Raw genomic sequence first — 20406 nt, 5'->3', positions numbered from 1 at the left:
GCAAGAGACAGGAGGTTGGGTGTACTGTGAGCAAGTAGGCACTGGGGCGAGAAGGGAGAGGAGGCTGGGAGGGAATCATGTGACCCCAGTCTGGCTGCCATGCAACACCTGAGGCTCATTCTCAAGTTTTAAATGTTCCGGTTAGGTTGTCAGCAAGAGCTGTGTATGGCTGGCAGTCAGAAGGGAATCTCGGAGTGCCTTGGACAAGTCTTGAGGGTTAGCTTTCTCACTTGTCTGACATTTTGTCCCTGTTTTAGTGTTCGACCGCCCAAAAAAAGTTGGAAGAAAATCTTTAACCTTTCAGGAGGAGAGAAGACGCTCAGTTCCCTGGCCCTGGTTTTCGCTCTCCACCATTATAAGCCCACACCCCTTTATTTCATGGATGAAATTGATGCTGCCCTTGATTTTAAAAATGTGTCCATTGTGGCATTTTACATATATGTAAGTAGACTTGTACATGGTTGTCTTTCTCACAAAGTCTTACTGAGTACTAATGAGCAGGATTTTTTTCCTTTGAAAATTTTCAGTCATTCACTGGGGATTGTACTGACTCAGATTGGTTTCTCTATATCTTTTTTTGTTTATGGAATATCTACTAATGGAAAAGAGCAAAAACAGATACTAGGGTATTTATCAGAACTGCTATGAAACATTTTAGAGAACCCTTATGTAAATGTATATCAAATGTCACCAATATAAGTGAGAGACATTGTAATCACTTGTTTTCTTTTTCTTTAGGAACAAACTAAAAATGCCCAGTTTATAATCATTTCACTTCGAAATAACATGTTTGAGATTGCCGATAGACTCATTGGAATTTACAAGACCCACAACATAACAAAAAGTGTTGCAATAAATCCCAAAGTCATCGCATCCAAAGGACTTTGCTGAACCTGAGTCTATTGTGACAACTTGGAGTCAGCCTGTGTGTATTATTGAGCTATAGTTTTTATTTTCTTCCAGTTTTGTAAATATATTTTCATCAACTGTTTTATATCTGTGATTTTCATTGTTTGCTTCTTGTCATGCTTCAGTGATAGCTGTGGGACTTCCCCGTTTAATAAAGGACCTGAAAAAAATGTACAGCAGACCAGCCCTCTCTGGGAAAAGGCCCTGGGGGTGGGACTGGTGGGGGCTAACCTAGAAATCTCCTGTACTTCCAAAGCAGGCCAGAGCAGGCCCCATTTAGGTTCCTACCTACCTGACCCAACAGGGGGCGTCTCCTCAGGCTTCAAGGCCTCCCTGAGCTCTTGATGTCTACAAGGCTGGTTAGCTCCCATCCTGGGGATTAGAGGGAGCTGGAAGGACCCTCAGAGGCCATTTTTAGCCCCACTCCCTTATTTTGCACGAAGAAACTGAGGCCCAGGGAGGTACATTGATTTGCCCTAGCTTAGCATCTAGAGGTAGGATTTAAACCCAGAGCCTCTGACTCCAGAGCCAGTTCCCTCCGGTGGTGTTGGGTTTTTTCATTGGGGAGAGGTTGCTGTTTTCTTGTTTGATTTGTTATAACTAGCAAAATGGTATATTTTACATTGCAAGTGTCCTTCTAAAACTCGGATCCGTTTTCAACAGCACAGTCATTCCATAATGAACTTTTAATTGAATTATCCATGGTAAGAATACGCATTTTAGTGTTTATCCTTATCCTCTATGGACAGCTGGTCTCTTGTTGAAGCAACGGGAACCTTCTCAAAATGGCATCTCCAGCCAGGTATCTTAGAACCCACTAGTGAAGCCATTGTTGACCTACCTACATTTTAGTAACCACCAAAAGAACCCTCAAAATGAGTTGACTCAGGCAGCCCTGGGATGGCCAGGAATGTCAGGAAAGAGGACAGACAGCCAGGGCTGACACCAACCTAACACTGGAAGGTGTCTGACCTTGTTCTAGCCTATCTGTGGGATGAAGAAGCAGGACTGGCCCAAGGATGCAGCTAGGAAGACGTGCTTCTGGGGGTCAAGCTGAGGTTTCTCCCAACTAACTCTCCAAGCCTTAGTCCTGCTGCCTCCAGCAGAGGAAAAAGCATTCCTCCTGGGATGCACAGTTTGACTCAATATATCAGTTAGTGGCTTTCAAGATGCCCCGTGCTGGACCAGGAAGTTTGGAGGGTTTATCCATGGGGAAGAGCACCTTGCTTTCTTCAGCTTGACCCCAGAGCAGCAGCAAGAGGGGCAGCATGGGCCTCGAGGCCAGGAAAAGCTGAGTTCCAGCTCCTCCATACCTCCTGCTCTGAGCAGCTCTCCTGGCACTGGCTGTTGGATGGACCATGTTGCTGACCTGCCCTGGTAAAGGGGGGGTTTCCTCACCCCAGGATTCCCAGTGCTAATGACATGAGTCCAGTCCCTGTCACTCGTAGAAGAGGGATATAATCGTCTGAGCTAGCCCCCAAGTAGCTATGACTTGCCCATGAGGTAGAGGGACTCCCCATCAACAAGTGGACGTCTTCAAACAAAAGCAGGGGACAACCACTCTCTTGCTGTATTGTCTTATGGACTCTACCTTTGCCACTGTTACTGAAGGATACATGTAGCCTTCCTCAAGTTCTATGCACTCATCTTTTCCTCATGGTCACTCAGCAGCTTCCAAGACGTTCCCTCTCTTTTTTTCATTAGTTATGAACCAGACGACCATAACTAACCATCATTTACAAGTGCCAGAAAATGGAGATTACGTAGGAAACCATTTATTATGATTCATTTTTAAAATCATTACTGGACCTGTCTTTCTGCCCCCATCCAAATTTATATTTTTCTGAGTATTTTAAAATGTTTCATTAAGACTTTTCCTGGGGTTGTTGAAAGTTGGTATTTAAGGTAGTATGAATTTATAGAAGCATATTTCATCTATTTCAGCATATAAAAATAAGGAAACAATTTGTTATGTTAATAAATTCAGTTGTCAGAATTACCCAACACAACCAGAAATGAGAAATTATACCTAAGGGATGTTTTATGTCATGCCAATCATTAAAATTTCTTACCTGGAATTTACACTTAAAATGACTTGTTGAATTAAAGGTTTCAACCCCCAAAATGGTAATTCATGATGATTTTATAGTAAAAATTTAATTAAAAACAAATTTAGAAACAGAGTTGTAGGGTTTCCTATTGAGTATGTCATTATCCACTAACGCATAAAAGGGCATTGTAATCTGCATTGATGGAGGGAATGCCAACAGAGATAAAGCAATAAGTACTTTAAGATGTTCGCTTAATGCGTATATTTGTGTATACATTCCAGTCCTCTTGGTGTTGATGTAGTTCGTGTAATCCAGAGGGGCTCTTGGTTCACATTCTTAGATCCTGCAGATGCCCTGGAATCTCTATGGATGGAAATCTTTGTCAGTTTAGTGCAAAACCTCTAGTCAGACTCTCAGGGTTGACAATCCCCCTGAAATGATTATGGTCCAATTTCTCTGCACAAAATATGGATGGCCATGTTTCAAGTTATGAAATAGAACCTACTTAAAATGCTCCAGGATTATTCACAATTTCTGAACATGGGCTTAAATCCTGGGAATGACATTTGACTGCACCATCGAGATCTTGTCACTCATGTTGGGATGCCTCTTAACCATGTTGGGATGCCTCTTAACCGCAGATGGTCATGGAATTTGCATTGAAAAGCAGCCATCTAGTGTGTGTGTGTGTGGTGTGTGTGTGTGTGTGTGTGTGTGCACACGCAGGAGAGTAATTTGCAGGAAAGCTGAAAAGGCAGAAAGGGGCCAGCACATGAAAGGTTTAAAAGCAAAACAAAGGACTTTATTAGCTTCTGGAATTAATCAGAGCCACAGGTAGATAGGGAACGGCACAGACCTTTCTAATCACGGTGGCAGAAGCCTGGAGGATGGCTTGCAGGGGAACACCAGAGACTTATGACAACAGTCCAGGCAGAGAATGATGGCTGGCCCTAGGTCTCTGTGGGAGGCCACTGGCTTGGGAGGCTGGGAGCCTGCAAAGATGCTCATTCTCAACAAGAACTGCACCTGTTTGAGATGCCCATGAGACAGTGAGTTCAAGATTCTCTTATGTCTCTGGCATTACCTCCAAGGTACTCAAATGTGTCAGAAAAATGCAGAAACGTCCCAAAGAGGCAGAATGTGCCAGATTCAACAGCCCTAGAAGGTTTAACAAAACTGGATGACCAAGCCAGGTGATCAGCTGGGAGGGTTCTAATCAGCCAAAGGAAAGCACTCAGACCTCACCTGGAGGGATGCTTTACCCTCCTGGAGAGAACAAGTCCTGCCTTTCACCCAATCAAACAGCTGCCTCTGTTGTCCTCTGCAGAGTCTGCACCTCCCAGAGGAACCCTGGAGCCCAGAGCTTCCTCTTTCCCTAGGAAACAAAATGTGGGGCTCAAGCTTGGATGAATGAGCCTCTGGCCAGTCCAGAAAGGAGCAGGGAAGGGGGTGAGGCAGCCCCAGCCCCTGCTCTCTCTGTGCAATGCTGCCCAAGCCAAGGGCTGCTCCAACAGGTGGAAAAGCCCTCATGCCTGAGCTGGGCCCCTCTGGGGCAGGCCTGTCCCCTCCATCAGCCCATTCTTAGCCAAAGTGACTGAGGCCAGAAGGGAAAAGCACCCAGGAAACGGGGTCCCAAGTCCTGAAAGAGGTCTTGTGACAGAGGAGGAAATGAAGGCCTGAGGAGGGGAAACACCCAAGGTCTCCCAGGTGCCCTGGAGTCCAACCCTGGTTTTCTAACAGTAAACACAGGCTGGATTTATTGGGAAGTGAGGCTGCCAAACAAGGGGCCCTCTCCACTGCAGGCACTTCATTTTTGTTAGATCAAATTGCCCAAAAGCCAAGGAATGCTGAGGAATTTTTTTGTAGGATGCAGGATTAAAAGTTACTCATGTTCATTCATGCAAGTACTATCTGGTCTCTCAGGGTAAAGTCTGTTTGAGGTTGGACTTGAACCCAGGTCTTCCTGACTCCAGGCCCTGTGCACCGTTCACTGTACCACTTAGCAATCCACAAGGAACAATAAGTCTGGAAATGCTCAGTTAACTTGGGAAATGGGAGACTGCAATCTGACACTGTTAAGGCAGGACATTAAACGTGTCTTTGGAGACAAAAGTGGTTTCTGCCAGGCAAATTTCTAGATGTGTTACCACTCTACCACAACTACATGTTGGTAAAGTAGCATCACCCTGCTGAGCTCAATCAATTCTAAGAGTCAACTTAGAAAAAATAAAATTCTAAAGGAAATTACAAGAGAAAGCATTTTTATAAAAACCTAATATGCTTCTTTAGATTTTAAAAGTTTTCATAAGGATATTATAAGAAATATTTTTAAGACTACAATTAGGGTAATTTTTGAATGAATGGAAAACCATTTTTTATGTGGCTGGCACTGTGAATGTGATGGGAGTACAGATACAAAAAGTACATTAGTCCCTGCTCAAGGAAACGGGAGTGGTAGCCAAGGACACAGGTGGTCCAGGCTGTCAGAGGAATAGACACAGAGGCGTCACTGAGATGAGAATTTTTCTGGTGGTTTTAAAAGGTAGTAAAATGTTTGGTGGCAGCAGGGTACATCCACATTTCAGCTACAAGTCGGAAGCATGCTGAGCCAAAGGTGTGCACCTGAAACAATTCTGTAAGGCATCCTAGAAACAGAACCAGTACCAATGACATTCACTAAGATCCAATCAAATAGTCAATGAATTACTTAATAGAGCTTGAAGAAAAAAAAATTCATCTGGAGGAGCAAAAGGTCAAGAATGTTAAGGGAATCAATGGAAAAAGTTAGTGAAGGAGGGGGGCTAAGAAGTACCAGATTTCAAATTATACTGCATCAAAACAGTTTAGTACTGGATAAGAAATAGAGTGGTTGATCAGTGGAACAGATTAGGCATACAACATACGGAAGAAATAAGCGCAATAACCTGGTGTTTGATGAATTCAAAGATCCCAGATGCTGGAGCAAGAAGGCACTATTCAGCAAAAAAAAAAAATCAGGAATCTGGCAGAAATGAATTGACTAACATCTCATACCATATACCAAGATATAAGCTCAAAAATGGGTACATGGTTTAGACATAAAGGGTGATAAAAGCAAATCAGTGTAGCATGAAAGACATTACCTATCCAATCTATAGATGGGGAAGAGTTCATGACCAAATGAGATTGAGCTCACACAAGGTAAAAGGGATAATGAAACATGGCCATCCATGTTTTGTGTATATAAACTGAGCACCAAAGTCTAGATTATTTCAGGGAGCTTGTCAACCCTAAGAATCTTGAGTAATTTGATTACCTAAAATGAAAGTTTTGCATAAACAAAACCAAAGCAGCTAAAATTAGGAGAAAAACAAGAAATGGGTGGGGGGGAGGAATAATTTTTGCAGCAAGTTTCTCTAAAAAAGATCTCATTTCTAAGAAATACAAGGAACTAGGGGAAATAAACAAGAATAAAAGCCATTCCCCAAATGGTCAAACGATATGAACAGGCATTTTTTTTTTCAGAGAAAAAAACCCAAACTATCAATAGTAATATGGAAAAGGACTGTAAATGCAAATTAAAACAATTCGGAGATATCACCTCCCACCCACTGGATTGGCTTAGACAAAAAAAAGGAAAATGGCAAATGCATGAGGGGATGTGGGAGAACAGGTACATTAATGCACTGCTGTTGGAACAGAGAACTGGCCCATCCATTCTGGACAGCCCAGGTCTGAAGATAGGTTCTTCTCACCTGCTACCTGGGCACCCTTGAAAAAATTACTCACCTTCTCTCATTTTCTCCTTTTGATCTCTGAGGTCTCCTGACCTCTATATCCTTGAAGCTGATAGGCACCGAGAAACACCAAGAGGAAATTAACTCAGGTGTCAGCTTAGAATTTCAAGTAGAATCTTTCTTCAAAAGGGCGATTTCCTACAGATTTTTATAACACCTACCTACACTGCACAAGGTTAAATACTAAAATAATCTGTAATCATTATTATGCTAGCAAATGTCTAATAACTGGCTTTCTGAGGGGAAAAAGTATCACAGAAACATGAGTTCATAGAAAGGATGGATGCACATTTACAAATAATAGTAAGCTATGCAAAACTACTGTAAATTCCATAGAGCTAATGCATTTCCATAGAATGCTTTTGTTGGGGTTTTTTAACTCTCGTATCTGCAGCTAACCTGTGGTTGCAATTCAACCATGATTTGACAAATGGAGTTGCATCCCAATCTGCTAATTTTTTCCCCAGTAAATTTACTGTCATGAAATCTGATATGTGATCTGCTTTTAAGCTGCTTCTCACCCTAGTACAAATTATATTCATTAAACCAAACCTCTCTCTGCTTCATCAGTACTGACAGCAATACTGCTAATTATCTTCCCTGGTTGCAGGGAGTGGAGCATTGTTTGATTTTACATTATTATCTACAAAATCCCAAAAATCATCCAAATCAATTTCATATTTTAAAATCTCATTCAAACGAGACAACTTTCTTTCACCAGCTATCCAGGGTGATGTTAGTTCTTCAAGAGGCCAAGTAGATGGTTCTAATAAATCAAAATAACTTAAAATGCTTTCATCATTGTTCCTCTCTAATAAAAGACGTGCGTTCATCTGCTGAATTATATGTTCTAATAAAATATTCCTAGGAAGAGTATTAAGTTTGTTATTTTTATTAAATGGAATGCCTTTAAACTCATCTGACTTAATCATAACTTCAATTTGAGATTCATCCTTGCCAGCACAAATCTTTAAATTTTCCAAAGCTCTTATGGTACATTTGATTAATTTTTGAGCTTTTTGAATGTTAGTTGATCTTGACTGCAATGCAGTTGAAAGTAATGAAAACTCTTCAAGAATGTCAATCATTAGCGCAAGGTCTTGCAAGAAACTAATGTTAGCTAATCTCTTTGCCAAACCAGAATAAGAAGAAGAATGAGAAAAATTTTTATATAATTCAGGATAGGAGCGCCATACAGCAGTTGCAACTCGCAGGCTACATGCTGCCCATCTCGGTCCAAGGACGCGACCAATTTTAGCGATTTCAAGCTCAAGTTCTTTACCTTTATTTACCTTTTTCAGATTATCCCTTCTAGCTCTGTATGAGATCGATGATAAACAGAATGTTTTATAAAAAACATTTTAAAATGATTAACTCGTTCTATTTCGGATATGGAATCATCAAGTGACAACTGCAGTCGATGATTGATACAGTGCCAAATAATGATCTTGGGAAAATTTTCCAATAACTTCACAGCTACTCTAGACCTCCTTCCCAACACTGTATTGGCACCATCGGAACAAAATGCAATTAGGGTGGCTTTCAAATAGTCATTATGAAAGCCACAGTCATTTAAAGCAGACACCAATGTACTGACAATGCTTGGCAGTCGTTGACATCAATTCTTTTAAAGCCACAAATAACATTACAGGTGACGGAGGGGACCAAACGGTGCACTGGAGATAAATCACTAGGGCATTTTTCTTGGAAACTGCAGACATCTCATCCATCAGAACACGATTTTGGCATTCTCTTCTATGATATTCTTAAATACCTTCTTCTTAATTTCTCTGGTGACGTGTTCTGCTATTCTTGTTGCACTGTATCTTGTATGTAAACAACTGCCGACATCGACTCCTTTCTCCTCTTGTACTTCTCTCACCCCCTCAATGTCAGATAAAGGCCTATTACATTTTACTAAACTGTAAACAGTATTGAAAACTTTTACAGTAGCATCAATGTTTTTGTTATTTGGTTTAGGAATAAAATTGGAAACTGAATCACTAGAAGGAGATTCTTTTAACAAATCTTGAATTTTGTTATGGGCTTTAGAAACATCATGTTCTCTCATTTTTTTTCATAAAGAAGCTTGTCTAGTAATTTTATTACTTCCATTTGGGGTTACCAAATGGGCAATCCACTCTTTGGAAACATGGACATGCTTTTCTGCTCTGATTCCTAAGTGCTGAACTATGGAGCAATCCTTACTTCCTAATCTACCTTTCCTTATCTCAAGCCATTTATATCATTCTGTGAAGAGAAAGGCTTGCTTTTTGTTCCAGCAATCTGGAAGCACAAGATTATCAATTTCTTCCTTTGATGAACATGATGGCTTTTCTTCAGGAAGAGTCTGTTCAACAGATTCAAAAGTGGGTTCCTTGGACTTCCACACTCCACAGTGATTTTCAGTCATCTCGTTTTCTGTGTCTGTTTTCACCTTCTTCACATTTAAAAAACTGAATAGATCACTCTGCCGTTTTGGCATTTTAGGATCAGAATCTGAAAATTAATTTTACACTACATTAGTAAAATTCATACACCACTTGCAGGTAAAAACTTACGTTAATGATTTCTTTATATAATTTCAGAAATAACACACTTTAAGTTAAAATATTTACCTTTTTCAGATTACAAGTGTAACTTCAGAGTAACTTGCTATTTCTTGTCAAATTCACTGTAGGGGTTTATAATTTTATCACCAACAATAAAGAACTTCACAAAAATCAAACCATGAAGAGATGCTGGATGAGTGCCTGATTCAGCAATTGAGTTACTCATGTCATCAATGAACCAGCGTGGGCTGACAGGATGGTTTGGCACGTTTTCATTTACATTGACAAGAAAGATGAAAGAGAAACAATGAAAATGCATTTGGACACCACTTGTTCGTCAGTGACGTGAGCAATTCTCTGACAAACTGATCGCTGTGTGAAAATGGTTTGATGCTACAACCTAACAGCTACAAATGCGAAGCATGTCTAAGCATGCACGTCTGCATGATTCATGTCTCCTCATCACTTTCCAGAGAATCCACAAAATGACAAATCAAGCCCTGTCAATTTCCATCATGTAAACCCAAAGTGACGTAACTCTGGACACGGAGCTGGGAAGACATGCAGTATGTACCACATCGTTATAGAGTATTTCCACCATACAGATATGAGAGATGGAAGTAACCTCAAGCACATAAATAGAAATGAAACAGTAAGATAATTAGGAACTGATGAGGCCTGTATATTACCTTTATTAATATAATTTATTGAATTGTAAGTTTGCATATCGTTTAATTTCAAAGAACGGCTGTATTTAACAACTAGCTAACAAAATTCCTGGAAATTTAACAATAGGCTCTCAGCAGCCAGCACAAGCCGGTTCAAGCAACCACTTACTGTAATGGACATAAAAGCCTTCAGCAAGAATACTTCACTACCCACTCTTCTGTTCAAAGTAAAACTTCTTTGTAAATTTTAACATACTAGTACTTTACGGCCTTTCATCTATAAAACAGGCAGTTATAAAACATTAATTAAATTTTATAGCCTCCAGAGGAAGACAAATTATGCTGGACACCTTTTAAAAGTCTCAGGGAAATGCCCAGGGGCATGTAAGGAGGAAGAAAGAGGCCTGGGAACGGACTAGGGAGATGCCACCCCCAGACTGGGGATCACACCCTGCTCCCTTCAACCCACACATGCTGAGGCACCCAAGCCTTTCTCCTTCAGAACTGTTCACCTACCACTGCTCTATGGGGAAGGTTTGTACGCAGAATTACAGAACACGTTTGTATTAAGAAGAAATTTAGCTAATTCTGCCACATGGGTCTATTTAGGAGAAAGTTTTGCTGGGCTGTTGGTGTGTTTTGTTTTTTCACTCAGTCCCATTCAGATAATTCCAACCTACTCAAAAACTACTCCCAGGAAAATCCTTTCAAGATTCCTTTTAAGCATTTTCCATTTGGATCTGACTGTAACCTTATTTCTTCTAAAAGAAAAACCCCAACACCACAAAAGCTATGATCCTGAACGGTGAAATGGGACAAAAACCTGAGATCTGAACTGTTCTGCTTTCCCATGCACCAAGTTCCTAGAAGCCCTGCTCTGGGCCTCTGCTCCAAACTGCCCCTGACCTGGAACCTCGGACAGGGACCACTTTCTGTCCTCCCAGCCACACACTGACATGGGGGGGGGCTCCCCAAAACTCACCTCCTTCAGCCAGGCTGGAGCCTTCCTGTGCTCAGACGGCCTCTCCCCTCTCAGCTCCTCATCTTCCTAACTGAAAAGGAAAATCAAGGATCTTCAGCTTTCAAGAACCAGCCCTGAGTGGGGAGCCCAGGCTGCCCCACGTCCCCCCAAGAAGCCAGCACTGAGAGCAGGAAAGGGTGGAGGAGGTCGGGGCCAGAGAAGACCCGCCCTGCTCCATTCCATAAGCATCTATTAAGCACCTACTGGGTGACAAGGGGTACTGATGGGGCAGGCTCTGGATTCAGACTCCCCAGCTGCCCTGCACCAAAGGGGTACAAGCCTCCTCCTAAGGAGGCTGCAGCTCCCAGGTCGAGGGGGTGGGGGGCTGGGGGCCCCCCGGGGGGCAGGAGCGCAGGGGTCTCCTGCCCCCAAGAGGGCCTCTCCCTGGAAAGGCGAAGTCCTAGCTGGATGGTCAACGTTTAACAGAGAGCTGGTTAGGGCAGGGTCCCCAGCCCCTGCTAGTTCAGCTGATACACCCAGCATGGGGGACATGGGGGGACTTGGGGCATGGGGGCAATAGGGGCATGGGGGAATTGGGGCATGGGGGCAATGGGGGCATGGGGGAATTGGGGCATGGGGGCAATGGGGGCACGGGGGAATTGGGGTATGGGGGGAATTGGGGCATGGGGGCAATGGGGGCACGGGGGAATTGGGGTATGGGGGGAATTGGGGCATGGGGGCAATGGGGGCACGGGGGAATTGGGGCATGGGGGCAATAGGGACACGGGGGAATTGGGGCATGGGGGCACGGGGGAATTGGGGTATGGGGGCAATAGGGACATGGAGGGAACTGGGGTATGGGGGGAATTGGGGCATGGGGGCAGTGGGGGCACGGGGGAATTGGGGTATGGGGGGAATTGGGGCATGGGGGCAATGGGGGCACGGGGGAATTGGGGCATGGGGGCAATAGGGACACGGGGGAATTGGGGCATGGGGGCACGGGGGAATTGGGGTATGGGGGCAATAGGGACATGGAGGAACTGGGGTATGGGGGGAATTGGGGCATGGGGGCAATGGGGGCACGGGGGAATTGGGGTATGGGGGGAATTGGGGCATGGGGGCAATGGGGGCACGGGGGAATTGGGGCATGGGGGCAATAGGGACATGGAGGGAACTGGGGTATGGGGGGAATTGGGGCATGGGGGGAATTGGGGCATGGGGGCAATGGGGGCACGGGGGAATTGGGGTATGGGGGGAATTGGGGCATGGGGGCAATGGGGGCACGGGGGAATTGGGGTATGGGGGGAATTGGGGCATGGGGGCAATGGGGGCACGGGGGAATTGGGGCATGGGGGCAATAGGGACATGGAGGGAACTGGGGTATGGGGGGAATTGGGGCATGGGGGCAGTGGGGGCATGGAGGCGGGGAGAGCAACCACGGCGGGGGCGGGAGGGGGGCAGCAGCTCCCCCCCTCCCAAGGTGTGCTCGCGTCCCACCCCCCGCACACAGACTCACGTGGGGCGGCCTGTGCCCGGTTCCCTTCGCCCCGGAGCCGCGGCCACCTCGGCCGCGCCCCGCCCCCGCCCTCGTTCCCCTAGCCCCAGTCCCTCCGGAGCTCTACTGCGCAGGCGCCGCATCTTTCAACTGCCCGGCAACCGCTCACTCAGACAGGAGGGGCGGGGCCAGGGAAGAAGGGTGGGGCCGAGGCTCCGAGAGCCTGTTCGGAATCATGACACTGCGCAGGCGCCGAGGTGCTGGTGGCGGTGGCGGCGAGTGCGCCTGTGCAAAAATCGTCAGCCTTCTCCCCACCCCCAATCTCCCTTCATTTAGGCGTGCAGGGTCCCCGAGGATCGTCCAGTGGTGCCCCCTGTGGCCGGGATGGGGCAGGGCAGGGAGGGAACGGCCCCTGTAAATCAATCCGTGCATAGGTACATCCGGAATCTTTCCGAGGGGCGGGGTCCCTGCGGCCCGAGGCCCGCGGCCCGCGCGGCTGGAACCCGGCTTGGATGGAGCGCAGGGCGCGGGCTCTACGTGCCGCGCCTCCGGAAGCGGAAAGAGGAGGGGGAGGGGCGGAGGGCGAGGGGTGGGGGAGGGGCGAAGGGGCGGAGGGCGAGGGGCGGGGCGGAGGGCGAGGGGCGGGCCGGAGGGCGAGGGGCGGGCCGGAGGGCGAGGGGCGGGCCGGAGGGCGAGGGGCGGGCCGGAGGGCGAGGGGCGGGCCGGAGGGCGAGGGGCGGGCCGGAGGGCGAGGGGCGGGCCGGAGGGCGAGGGGCGGGCCGGAGGGCGAGGGGCGGGCCGGAGGGCGAGGGGCGGGGCGGAGGGCGAGGGACTGATCCGCCACAGTGACCTGCTCTGTTCCCGTCGTTACCGTCGCTCACAAGGAAGGAAGATTACCAATGATAATAACCACGACTTACGGCTTACCCGGCTGTTCCGCCGAACGTACCTGGCGCGGCGATGTTAGCGGCGGCTGGAGAAGAGAGAAAGAAGTCTGGCGGAGGTGCCGGACGCTGCTGCTTGGCCTCCCCCGGCGGTCGGACCCTCGGGATGGCGGCGGCGCAGAGCCCTGCACACTGCACTTCGTACACACGCGCACATGTGTGTGTATGTATGTATATGTACATGTGTGTTGTGTTGCTGAAGTCGCTCACGCTGAGAATCATACACATGAAGTGGTGCAGTGAATAGGCACCGGACCCGGACCTCAGGCGCTGACCCGGCGTGCGACTCCAGGCGAGCCCCTTAACCTGTTTGCCTCAGTTTCCTTATCTGTAAAACGGGCGTCATAACAACCCCTACCATCCGAGGCCGACATGAGGATCAGACGAGACGTCATTACAAAGTGCTTAGCGCGGGGCCTGGCACACAGTAAGTGCCACATAAATGTTAGCCGTTATTATCAGCATTATTACTAGAAAGCGATCTGCTTCCTAAAATAGTCCTTGGTGGTGTTAGGGTCAACATTTTATCGAAGACTTTCCTACGCACACTTAGACATGAGCTGGAAACAGTTCCACAATTTTGGTTCCTACCGGGAGTTATAACCTTTATTCCACATTAGCCAATCCTCAGTTTCCTTTCATACAGACCCACTGGATCCAGGTGTGCAGCAGAGCAGAATTGTTTCCAGATGGGGTGGGGCTGGTTGCCAACACCTGGAGGATACTCTCCAAAACGGATAAAAGGGTATGTGATTTGTGGACTTGAGGGCATTTTTGAATCCTCAGACAAATAATTGTTTTTAATACATAAATCAGAGATATTTAATGCAATACGTTCTCTGAGGCTAACAATCTCGAGCCACAAGGCATTCTACAAAGAACTGGAAAATAAACTCGTGTACCCATTATCAATCTGGTTCCACGACATCAGAGCATTTGGAATTCTCTTGAGAGGTATCACAAATGAGAATTTAGGCAACTTTAATTTCATAAATATACATTAGGAAAGTGATGGAGGCACAGCTTATGGCCCATTCATTGAGAATCAGTCATCTGGGAAGACGCCAAAATAGAAAATGCCAGCATTAACTCTCAGCGAAGGAAGAAGAGATAAAAATGGGAAGGAAGAGGAATCGCTGCCGGGGCTAGGGTGCTCTGGCATATTAAAGTGATGGATATTAGTCCATTTCTATAAGAAGAGGAAACCGAGGCACTCAAAAGTTCAATGACTTGCCCAGTGTCACACGTCTACAGAGTGACTGAGGTAGGATTAGAATTGGGTTCTTCCCAACTCCAAGTTCAGCCCTCTATCCACTTTGCTACCTATTCATGACCACGGTCCTGAAGTCACAGTCTCCCCCCAAAAGCAGGGTCTCCTCTGCCATGTGGTCTACCTCATGGCTTCTCTGTCAACCTTCAGTTCCACCATCACCATTTGAACATTTCAAGCGGGATGTCCTGGAAATGTCTCAAACTCAATACACCCCAAACAGAACCATTTCTCTTGGACTCAGCCAGCCCTCTTCCAATCTGCCCCATGTCTTTCAAAGGCATCACCACCCTCCTAGTCACCCAGGTTCTCAATCAATGCGCTCTTACTTTCCCATTCTTGTGCACCCACACATACGATCCATTGCCAAATTGTGTTTCTGTCTCCACATCTTGCTTCCATTCCCTTCTCTCTATCCTACTTCCACTGCAGTTCAAACCCTCCTCATTGCTCACCTGGAATATGACAAGAGCCTCCTGGCATTAGACAAGAAACAACGGGTTAACATCCTGGCTGTAATTTCAAAGTCAAATGTTTATGTGCAGTCAGATCCTCATGTTGTTAAAGCGAAAGCCCAAAGGTGAGATTAAAGTCTGTGGTCCCATGACCAAGCATAGCTCCATGATGCTTGTCTAGCTGTGTACCTCTAGGGAAATGTGACTTCTGATTGGCTGAGAAACCTCTGAGCCCTGTGACTTGGTATGTGTCTGGAGGAGACAAGGTAAGAACAAGGAAAGTACAGAACCATAGGCATGCGAGAAAGAGAGGGCACTCTAATATGTCTGTCGATTCCCAATACCTCTCCCTCTGGAGACTGTACGAGGGGAGATCAGTTTCTCCCTGGTTGAGCTATTTCATCGTATTCTCAGACCACAAAGCCCCCTTTACTTGTATATACCTAAACCAACCTATATGTTATCTTTGATTACCGTCTTACTGGCATGTTTTGATACACATTTTTTATTATCTTTGATTGTCTTTTGTGTAATAAGTATATGACAGGAGGAGAAACCAAGATGGTTTAGATTAGAGTCACAATTACCCTCCAGGTCAAGGGCTGAACTACTTTCCTTCCCCCTGCAGGGATGAGGGAAAGTGGCTTTTATCCTTAACCCCAAAAAAGAATCATCTTCCCCAGACTGCAAACATTTGGTGTATACTAGATAAATATAATTCCAAGCCCAATAGTCTTCTAGAAGATAGAAAAATGGTGGAATGATATCCAGCCCTGGCCAGCATAGATCCCACTAGTTCCACCCCACCCCAAGACACCAAGCTGCTAAAACTATTCTCCTACTATCTACAAAAGTGGAATTCTAGTCTCCTCTTAGATGCTGTAAGGCATCATGACTCCATCTTGAAATCCTGTGACCAGACTGCCTTAGTTACTCAATAACTGTGACACAGAGAAGCTCAAAAAACTTGTCTAAAGAAGCGCTGGAGGCCCCCAAAGTGCTGAATGCATGGAAACCAACTCTGAATTTCTCCATGTCTTAGAGAATTTTCACTAGTACCCAAGTTGGGCACAACGTGCAAGCCAGAGCCAACAAGTCAGATAACATCTAACCTCCCTCCAGGCTCCCTCCAGGGAGCCAAGGGTGGCTTAGAACAAGCTCATTGATGAAATCTTACAGGGCAAGATGAAAGGAGTGGAGGGGAATTATTCTTACAAAACAGCAGACAGCAAGTGATGGAGAAACAAGCCTGGATAGTTTGCTGTGAGTTCATAAAGTCTGCTTTGTCATCCCAGGAGTATTGTAGATAAAACTGGAAAGGTAATATTGAGGAGAAAGTACACCATCTTTCTGGAATTCCTGATTTTTTTTTTCATTAAGAGTTTTCGATCAATCGGTGATAGGCCAGAAGAAGATATTGCTATAGAACACTGTGGAACTGCCCTATTTGCTGTTAATTTGTTGTCTTCTTTTGAGTGGAAGTGGAATGGTTCTGCCAGAAGGTCTATGGCAATATCTTCTCATAGCCGATCATTTACTGGTTGATTGAAAACTCTTCCTGAAGTAAAACTTTAGGAATTCTAGGAAGATGGTGTACCTTCTCCTCAATATCTCCTTTAAATCTAGGAATAGAAATAGGCCCAGAGTAGGAGAACACCTAAAAATCCTCAAAATAATGAATCAAAAATAATGAACTAATTGATGAAATGCTATATTACACAATGAAAAACTGGTGGAGAATATAGAAACAGGAAAAAAATCAGAAGAAATGCCTACAGAAACATGTTGGATTCTTTCTTTTTAAATAGGGACATAATTACATCAACCTTCCAAAAAAAAAAGCCAAAACCTCCTTAAGACATCATAAAACAGACAACATACATGCTGAAGAAATAAAATGAGTTGGCAAAAAACATAATAGTAACAGAAAATAAAGAAGAAATCGGGCTGAGATGATGAAACTTGGGAGTTTAGAAATGAGCATTGTAAATACAGTGACATTAGACAGAAAGAAAAGTAGAATTTCAGTGATGTACATATGACCTGGGAATTACATAATAAACTGTACCAATTTTTACATCTTAAAAGAGTCTTTCCTATCCAATATATCCTCATTTATTGTTGGTTATTTATTGTATGTGATTTGGCACTGAGTTCTCCAACTTTGACACGTATTCTTTAATTCATCATGAGACCATCATTTTAATAGATTTAATAAGTAAATGCAATTCAGTTCACTTTTGGCAAACAATTCATTTTCCCAAGTCTAACCCTGATGCTGTTTGTTGTTATTCAATTGTGCTTACCTCTTTGTGACCCCATTTGGGGTTTTCTTGGCAAAGATACTGGAACGGTTTGCCATTTCCTCCTCTACATCATTTTACAGAGGAAGAAATGGGTAAACAGAGTTAAATGACTTGCCCAAGGTCCCTGAGTTAGTGTCTGAGTCCTGACTCCAGATCTGGTGCTCCATCCACTGTGCCACCTAGCTGCCCAGTGATCATCTAAAGGTTTTCAAATGGGGTTTAATTAAAACAAACTTCCAAACTACTGAAGCGTATCTCTTTTCATCTTGGATCAATGCCTTAGCCTTCCATGATACGTGCTGCCACTTTGTGGAGGTAGGAGGTCCACAGGGGATAACATTGAATGCGTTTTCATATTTTGTCAACATTTCAATCAAAGGAGGTAGTTTCCTCTCTTAAAAATGCTAGTTGTTATGTGAGATCACTCTCTAGTAGGGGGAAGGAGGTCACTTGGGATAACCAATGATTTAGGAAACAGAAAACATCATTAAAACCTAAAATAAAATGTGAGAATTTTCTTTGCTTGGCTATACACATTTGTTACAAAGGTTTTCTTTTTTCCTTTCTCAATGGTGTGGGTATTGGGTAAAAGGGAGAGGTGGGAGGGAGAGGAAAGAAGTGCTTGAAAAAATCAAGAAAGAAGGAAGGAAAGAAGGATGGAAGGAAGGAAGGAAGGAAGGAAGGAAGGAAGGAAGGAAGGAAGGAAGGAAGGAAGGAGGGAGGGAGGGAGGGAGGGAGGGAGGGAGGGAGGGAGGGAGGGAGGGAGGGAAGGAAGGAAGGAAGGAAGAGAGAAGTTCAGCAAAGTCAACCAGGGCATAGTAGCTAGCTTGCTAAACAGAGGCATGAAAACCTGTGTTCAAGTCCAAACACAAATACTTATTAGCTGTGTGACTGGACAAATCATTTCATCTTTCTGAAACTTTCTTTCTCTGTCTCCAAAGGGGAAACAATATCACCTTCCTCCGAGGATTATTGCAGGATATAGAGACAATCTGTATGAAGCCCCTTGAAAGCCCTCAGGTGCTATAAAAACGTTAGTTCTTATTATAATTCTGAGTGCAGGTAATTCTATTCTGGGGTTTTTCTATTCCTAGACTTAAAGGTGATATTGAGCAGATGATCCATCATCTTCCTGGAATTCCTTACTGAAATTTTACTTCATTAAGAGAGTTTTCAATCAATCAATCAATTATTGGCTAGGAGAAGATATTGCCATGGAAGACTGCAAAACTCTTCCATTTCCTGTTGATCTGTTGCCCTCTTGCCAGTCTTATCTATTGATAGTATTGGGATGATGATAGAGGTCTGGTCTCACATCAAGCTCTCTGCACGCTTGTTTCTTAAAAACTCTTTTCATTCTACTCTCTAATATTTTATAAATGAGTTTGTTCTGAGCCAGTCTTGCCCCTGGCTACCATTTCACTTTAAGTACCCACAAGACAGGATGCCCTTCAAGCTGGTCTGAGCATTGATGCGATGAGTATCCACTATAAACCCTGTGTATATTAGAAGCATAGCAAAGCTTCAAGAGAACTCAGAGGAGAAGTCTCAAAAAGACTTGATGATTCCAGGAAGGGAAGAGGAGACAAACATATCCACACACAATACAAAATCAAACGAGGAAGAAAAATCAAAGAACATTGAAACATGCCCCAAATTAACACTAACTGCATGTCAACAGCATTTGAAGACAAACTTTCCAAGATGAAAGGCGGTGATGACTGGAGTGACAATTACTGGTTACAAAAGATGAAAACTTGGTACCTTGGAGTTTCTTGGTGAACCTGAAAGTGTCCATGAGGCATGAGCAAGGCCTTTCATGCTGCCAGGTCAGACTCTGAGCCATCTCTCATGGAGGGATCACTGTGGCCGGAGCGTTGGTGTGGACTATGCCAATACCACAGCATAAAACTCATGACTCAGTGACACAGTTTCTGAGGATCATCCCCATGAGCAGATCCAGATTTCTCTTTCTTCTTGAGCTGAGTCATTTAATTAGCTTGATTTTCTGAATTATACAGAACAACATACACGATGACTCCAGCCACATAATTAAAAGCTAGAAAAGGCCAAGATCATTATGCTGAAAACAACACTGAGGACATGACTGAGAGCAAGGAGACTTTTGGACCATGAGATACAGAGGCCACTACCTAGCAGAGTCATCACCAATGATAAATTGTTTTCAGAGTCTGCTGCAGTGGATAGGAAAAGAGAACTGGGAAGGGGTGGAGATGGGGACTGTAGAAATCCTCAGGAATATTTAAAAAGAATGAATGCAGAATCGGAAATATCAAAAAATCGTTAGGACAGGTAGGTTGGTAGACAACAGAAGCCAGGGTAGTATGAGGTGTCAAAAACAGAGACGGGAGAATTTTCCTCAAGCTGCTGGAAAAGCAAACCCTAGTGAGGATTGTTTCAGAGGAATAGTTGACATTGACTTAAGCCTTTTAATATAGCCTTGTGTGGGACACAGTGCCAGTATCCCATTCTACAGATGAAGAAACGGAAGCTTAGAGAAATGTTAGTCTATAGGTGAGCTGGGATTTGGCTCTAGTTCTCAAGAGGTTGCATGGTAAGTGGTGCTGGTCTTGGAGTCAGAAAACTTAGGTTCAAATTCCTTTCCACTTATTGGCTATATTCATGAGCCAAGTCCCAGCTTCTGTATCTCAGTTTCCTCATCTGTAAAATACTTGCAATACCTTCATGGGCTATTTGAACTGCAAATGAGCTAATGAATATTTTTTTGCAAAACTCAAAACACTATGTATCTGTTATCAGCCTAGTGCTCCAAGTCAAGTGTGAGACAAAATGGTCTTAGGTAATGAACTGTACATGGCAACTATAACTGGTTCATTTGAGAATTGTAGAGACTGAGCAGGTCATAGGGAAACCAGGAACCATTGGCTGGCAAGGGAAATTCAGGGTGTTTTGGGTTTTTTTGGAAAGACCCTGGGTGACCAGAGCATATTGAAAAGAACAGAAGGAAAAAAAGCCCAGGAAGCAAAGGTGAGTAATA

At 44.6% G+C, this 20406-nt stretch overlaps 1 protein-coding gene, 1 long non-coding RNA gene and 1 pseudogene across 3 annotated transcripts in view; 1 reads left to right on the top strand and 2 right to left on the bottom strand.

Moving 5' to 3' along the window:
* The window catches only part of SMC4 (structural maintenance of chromosomes 4), a 39114-nt gene extending 38120 nt beyond the window's left edge, over positions 1–994 (top strand). For both annotated transcript variants that reach the window (XM_072618602.1, XM_072618601.1), the window contains 2 exons: positions 258–441; positions 739–994. In XM_072618602.1, the coding sequence (XP_072474703.1) occupies positions 258–441; positions 739–891 (337 nt within the window). In that variant the 3' untranslated portion in view covers positions 892–994. The remainder of the gene's footprint in view (positions 1–257; positions 442–738) is intronic.
* A 4476-nt stretch (positions 995–5470) lies between these two features.
* Positions 5471–6796, bottom strand: LOC140510185 (uncharacterized). Its single transcript, XR_011969139.1, has 3 exons — positions 6729–6796; positions 5885–5932; positions 5471–5605 (listed from the first exon to the last, which is right to left on the bottom strand). It is a non-coding gene; the product is annotated as an uncharacterized lncRNA (long non-coding RNA).
* Positions 6797–6964: 168 nt separating this feature from the next.
* Positions 6965–11219, bottom strand: LOC140510184 (E3 SUMO-protein ligase KIAA1586-like; annotated as a pseudogene).
* Between the last annotated feature and the right edge of the window lie 9187 nt (positions 11220–20406).

This window comes from Notamacropus eugenii, chromosome 6 (assembly GCF_028372415.1).
Source record: "Notamacropus eugenii isolate mMacEug1 chromosome 6, mMacEug1.pri_v2, whole genome shotgun sequence".
NCBI classification, from domain to species: domain Eukaryota; kingdom Metazoa; phylum Chordata; class Mammalia; order Diprotodontia; family Macropodidae; genus Notamacropus; species Notamacropus eugenii.
Note: the sequence above shows the minus strand (reverse complement) of the source record. Positions and strands in the feature narration are given on the sequence as shown.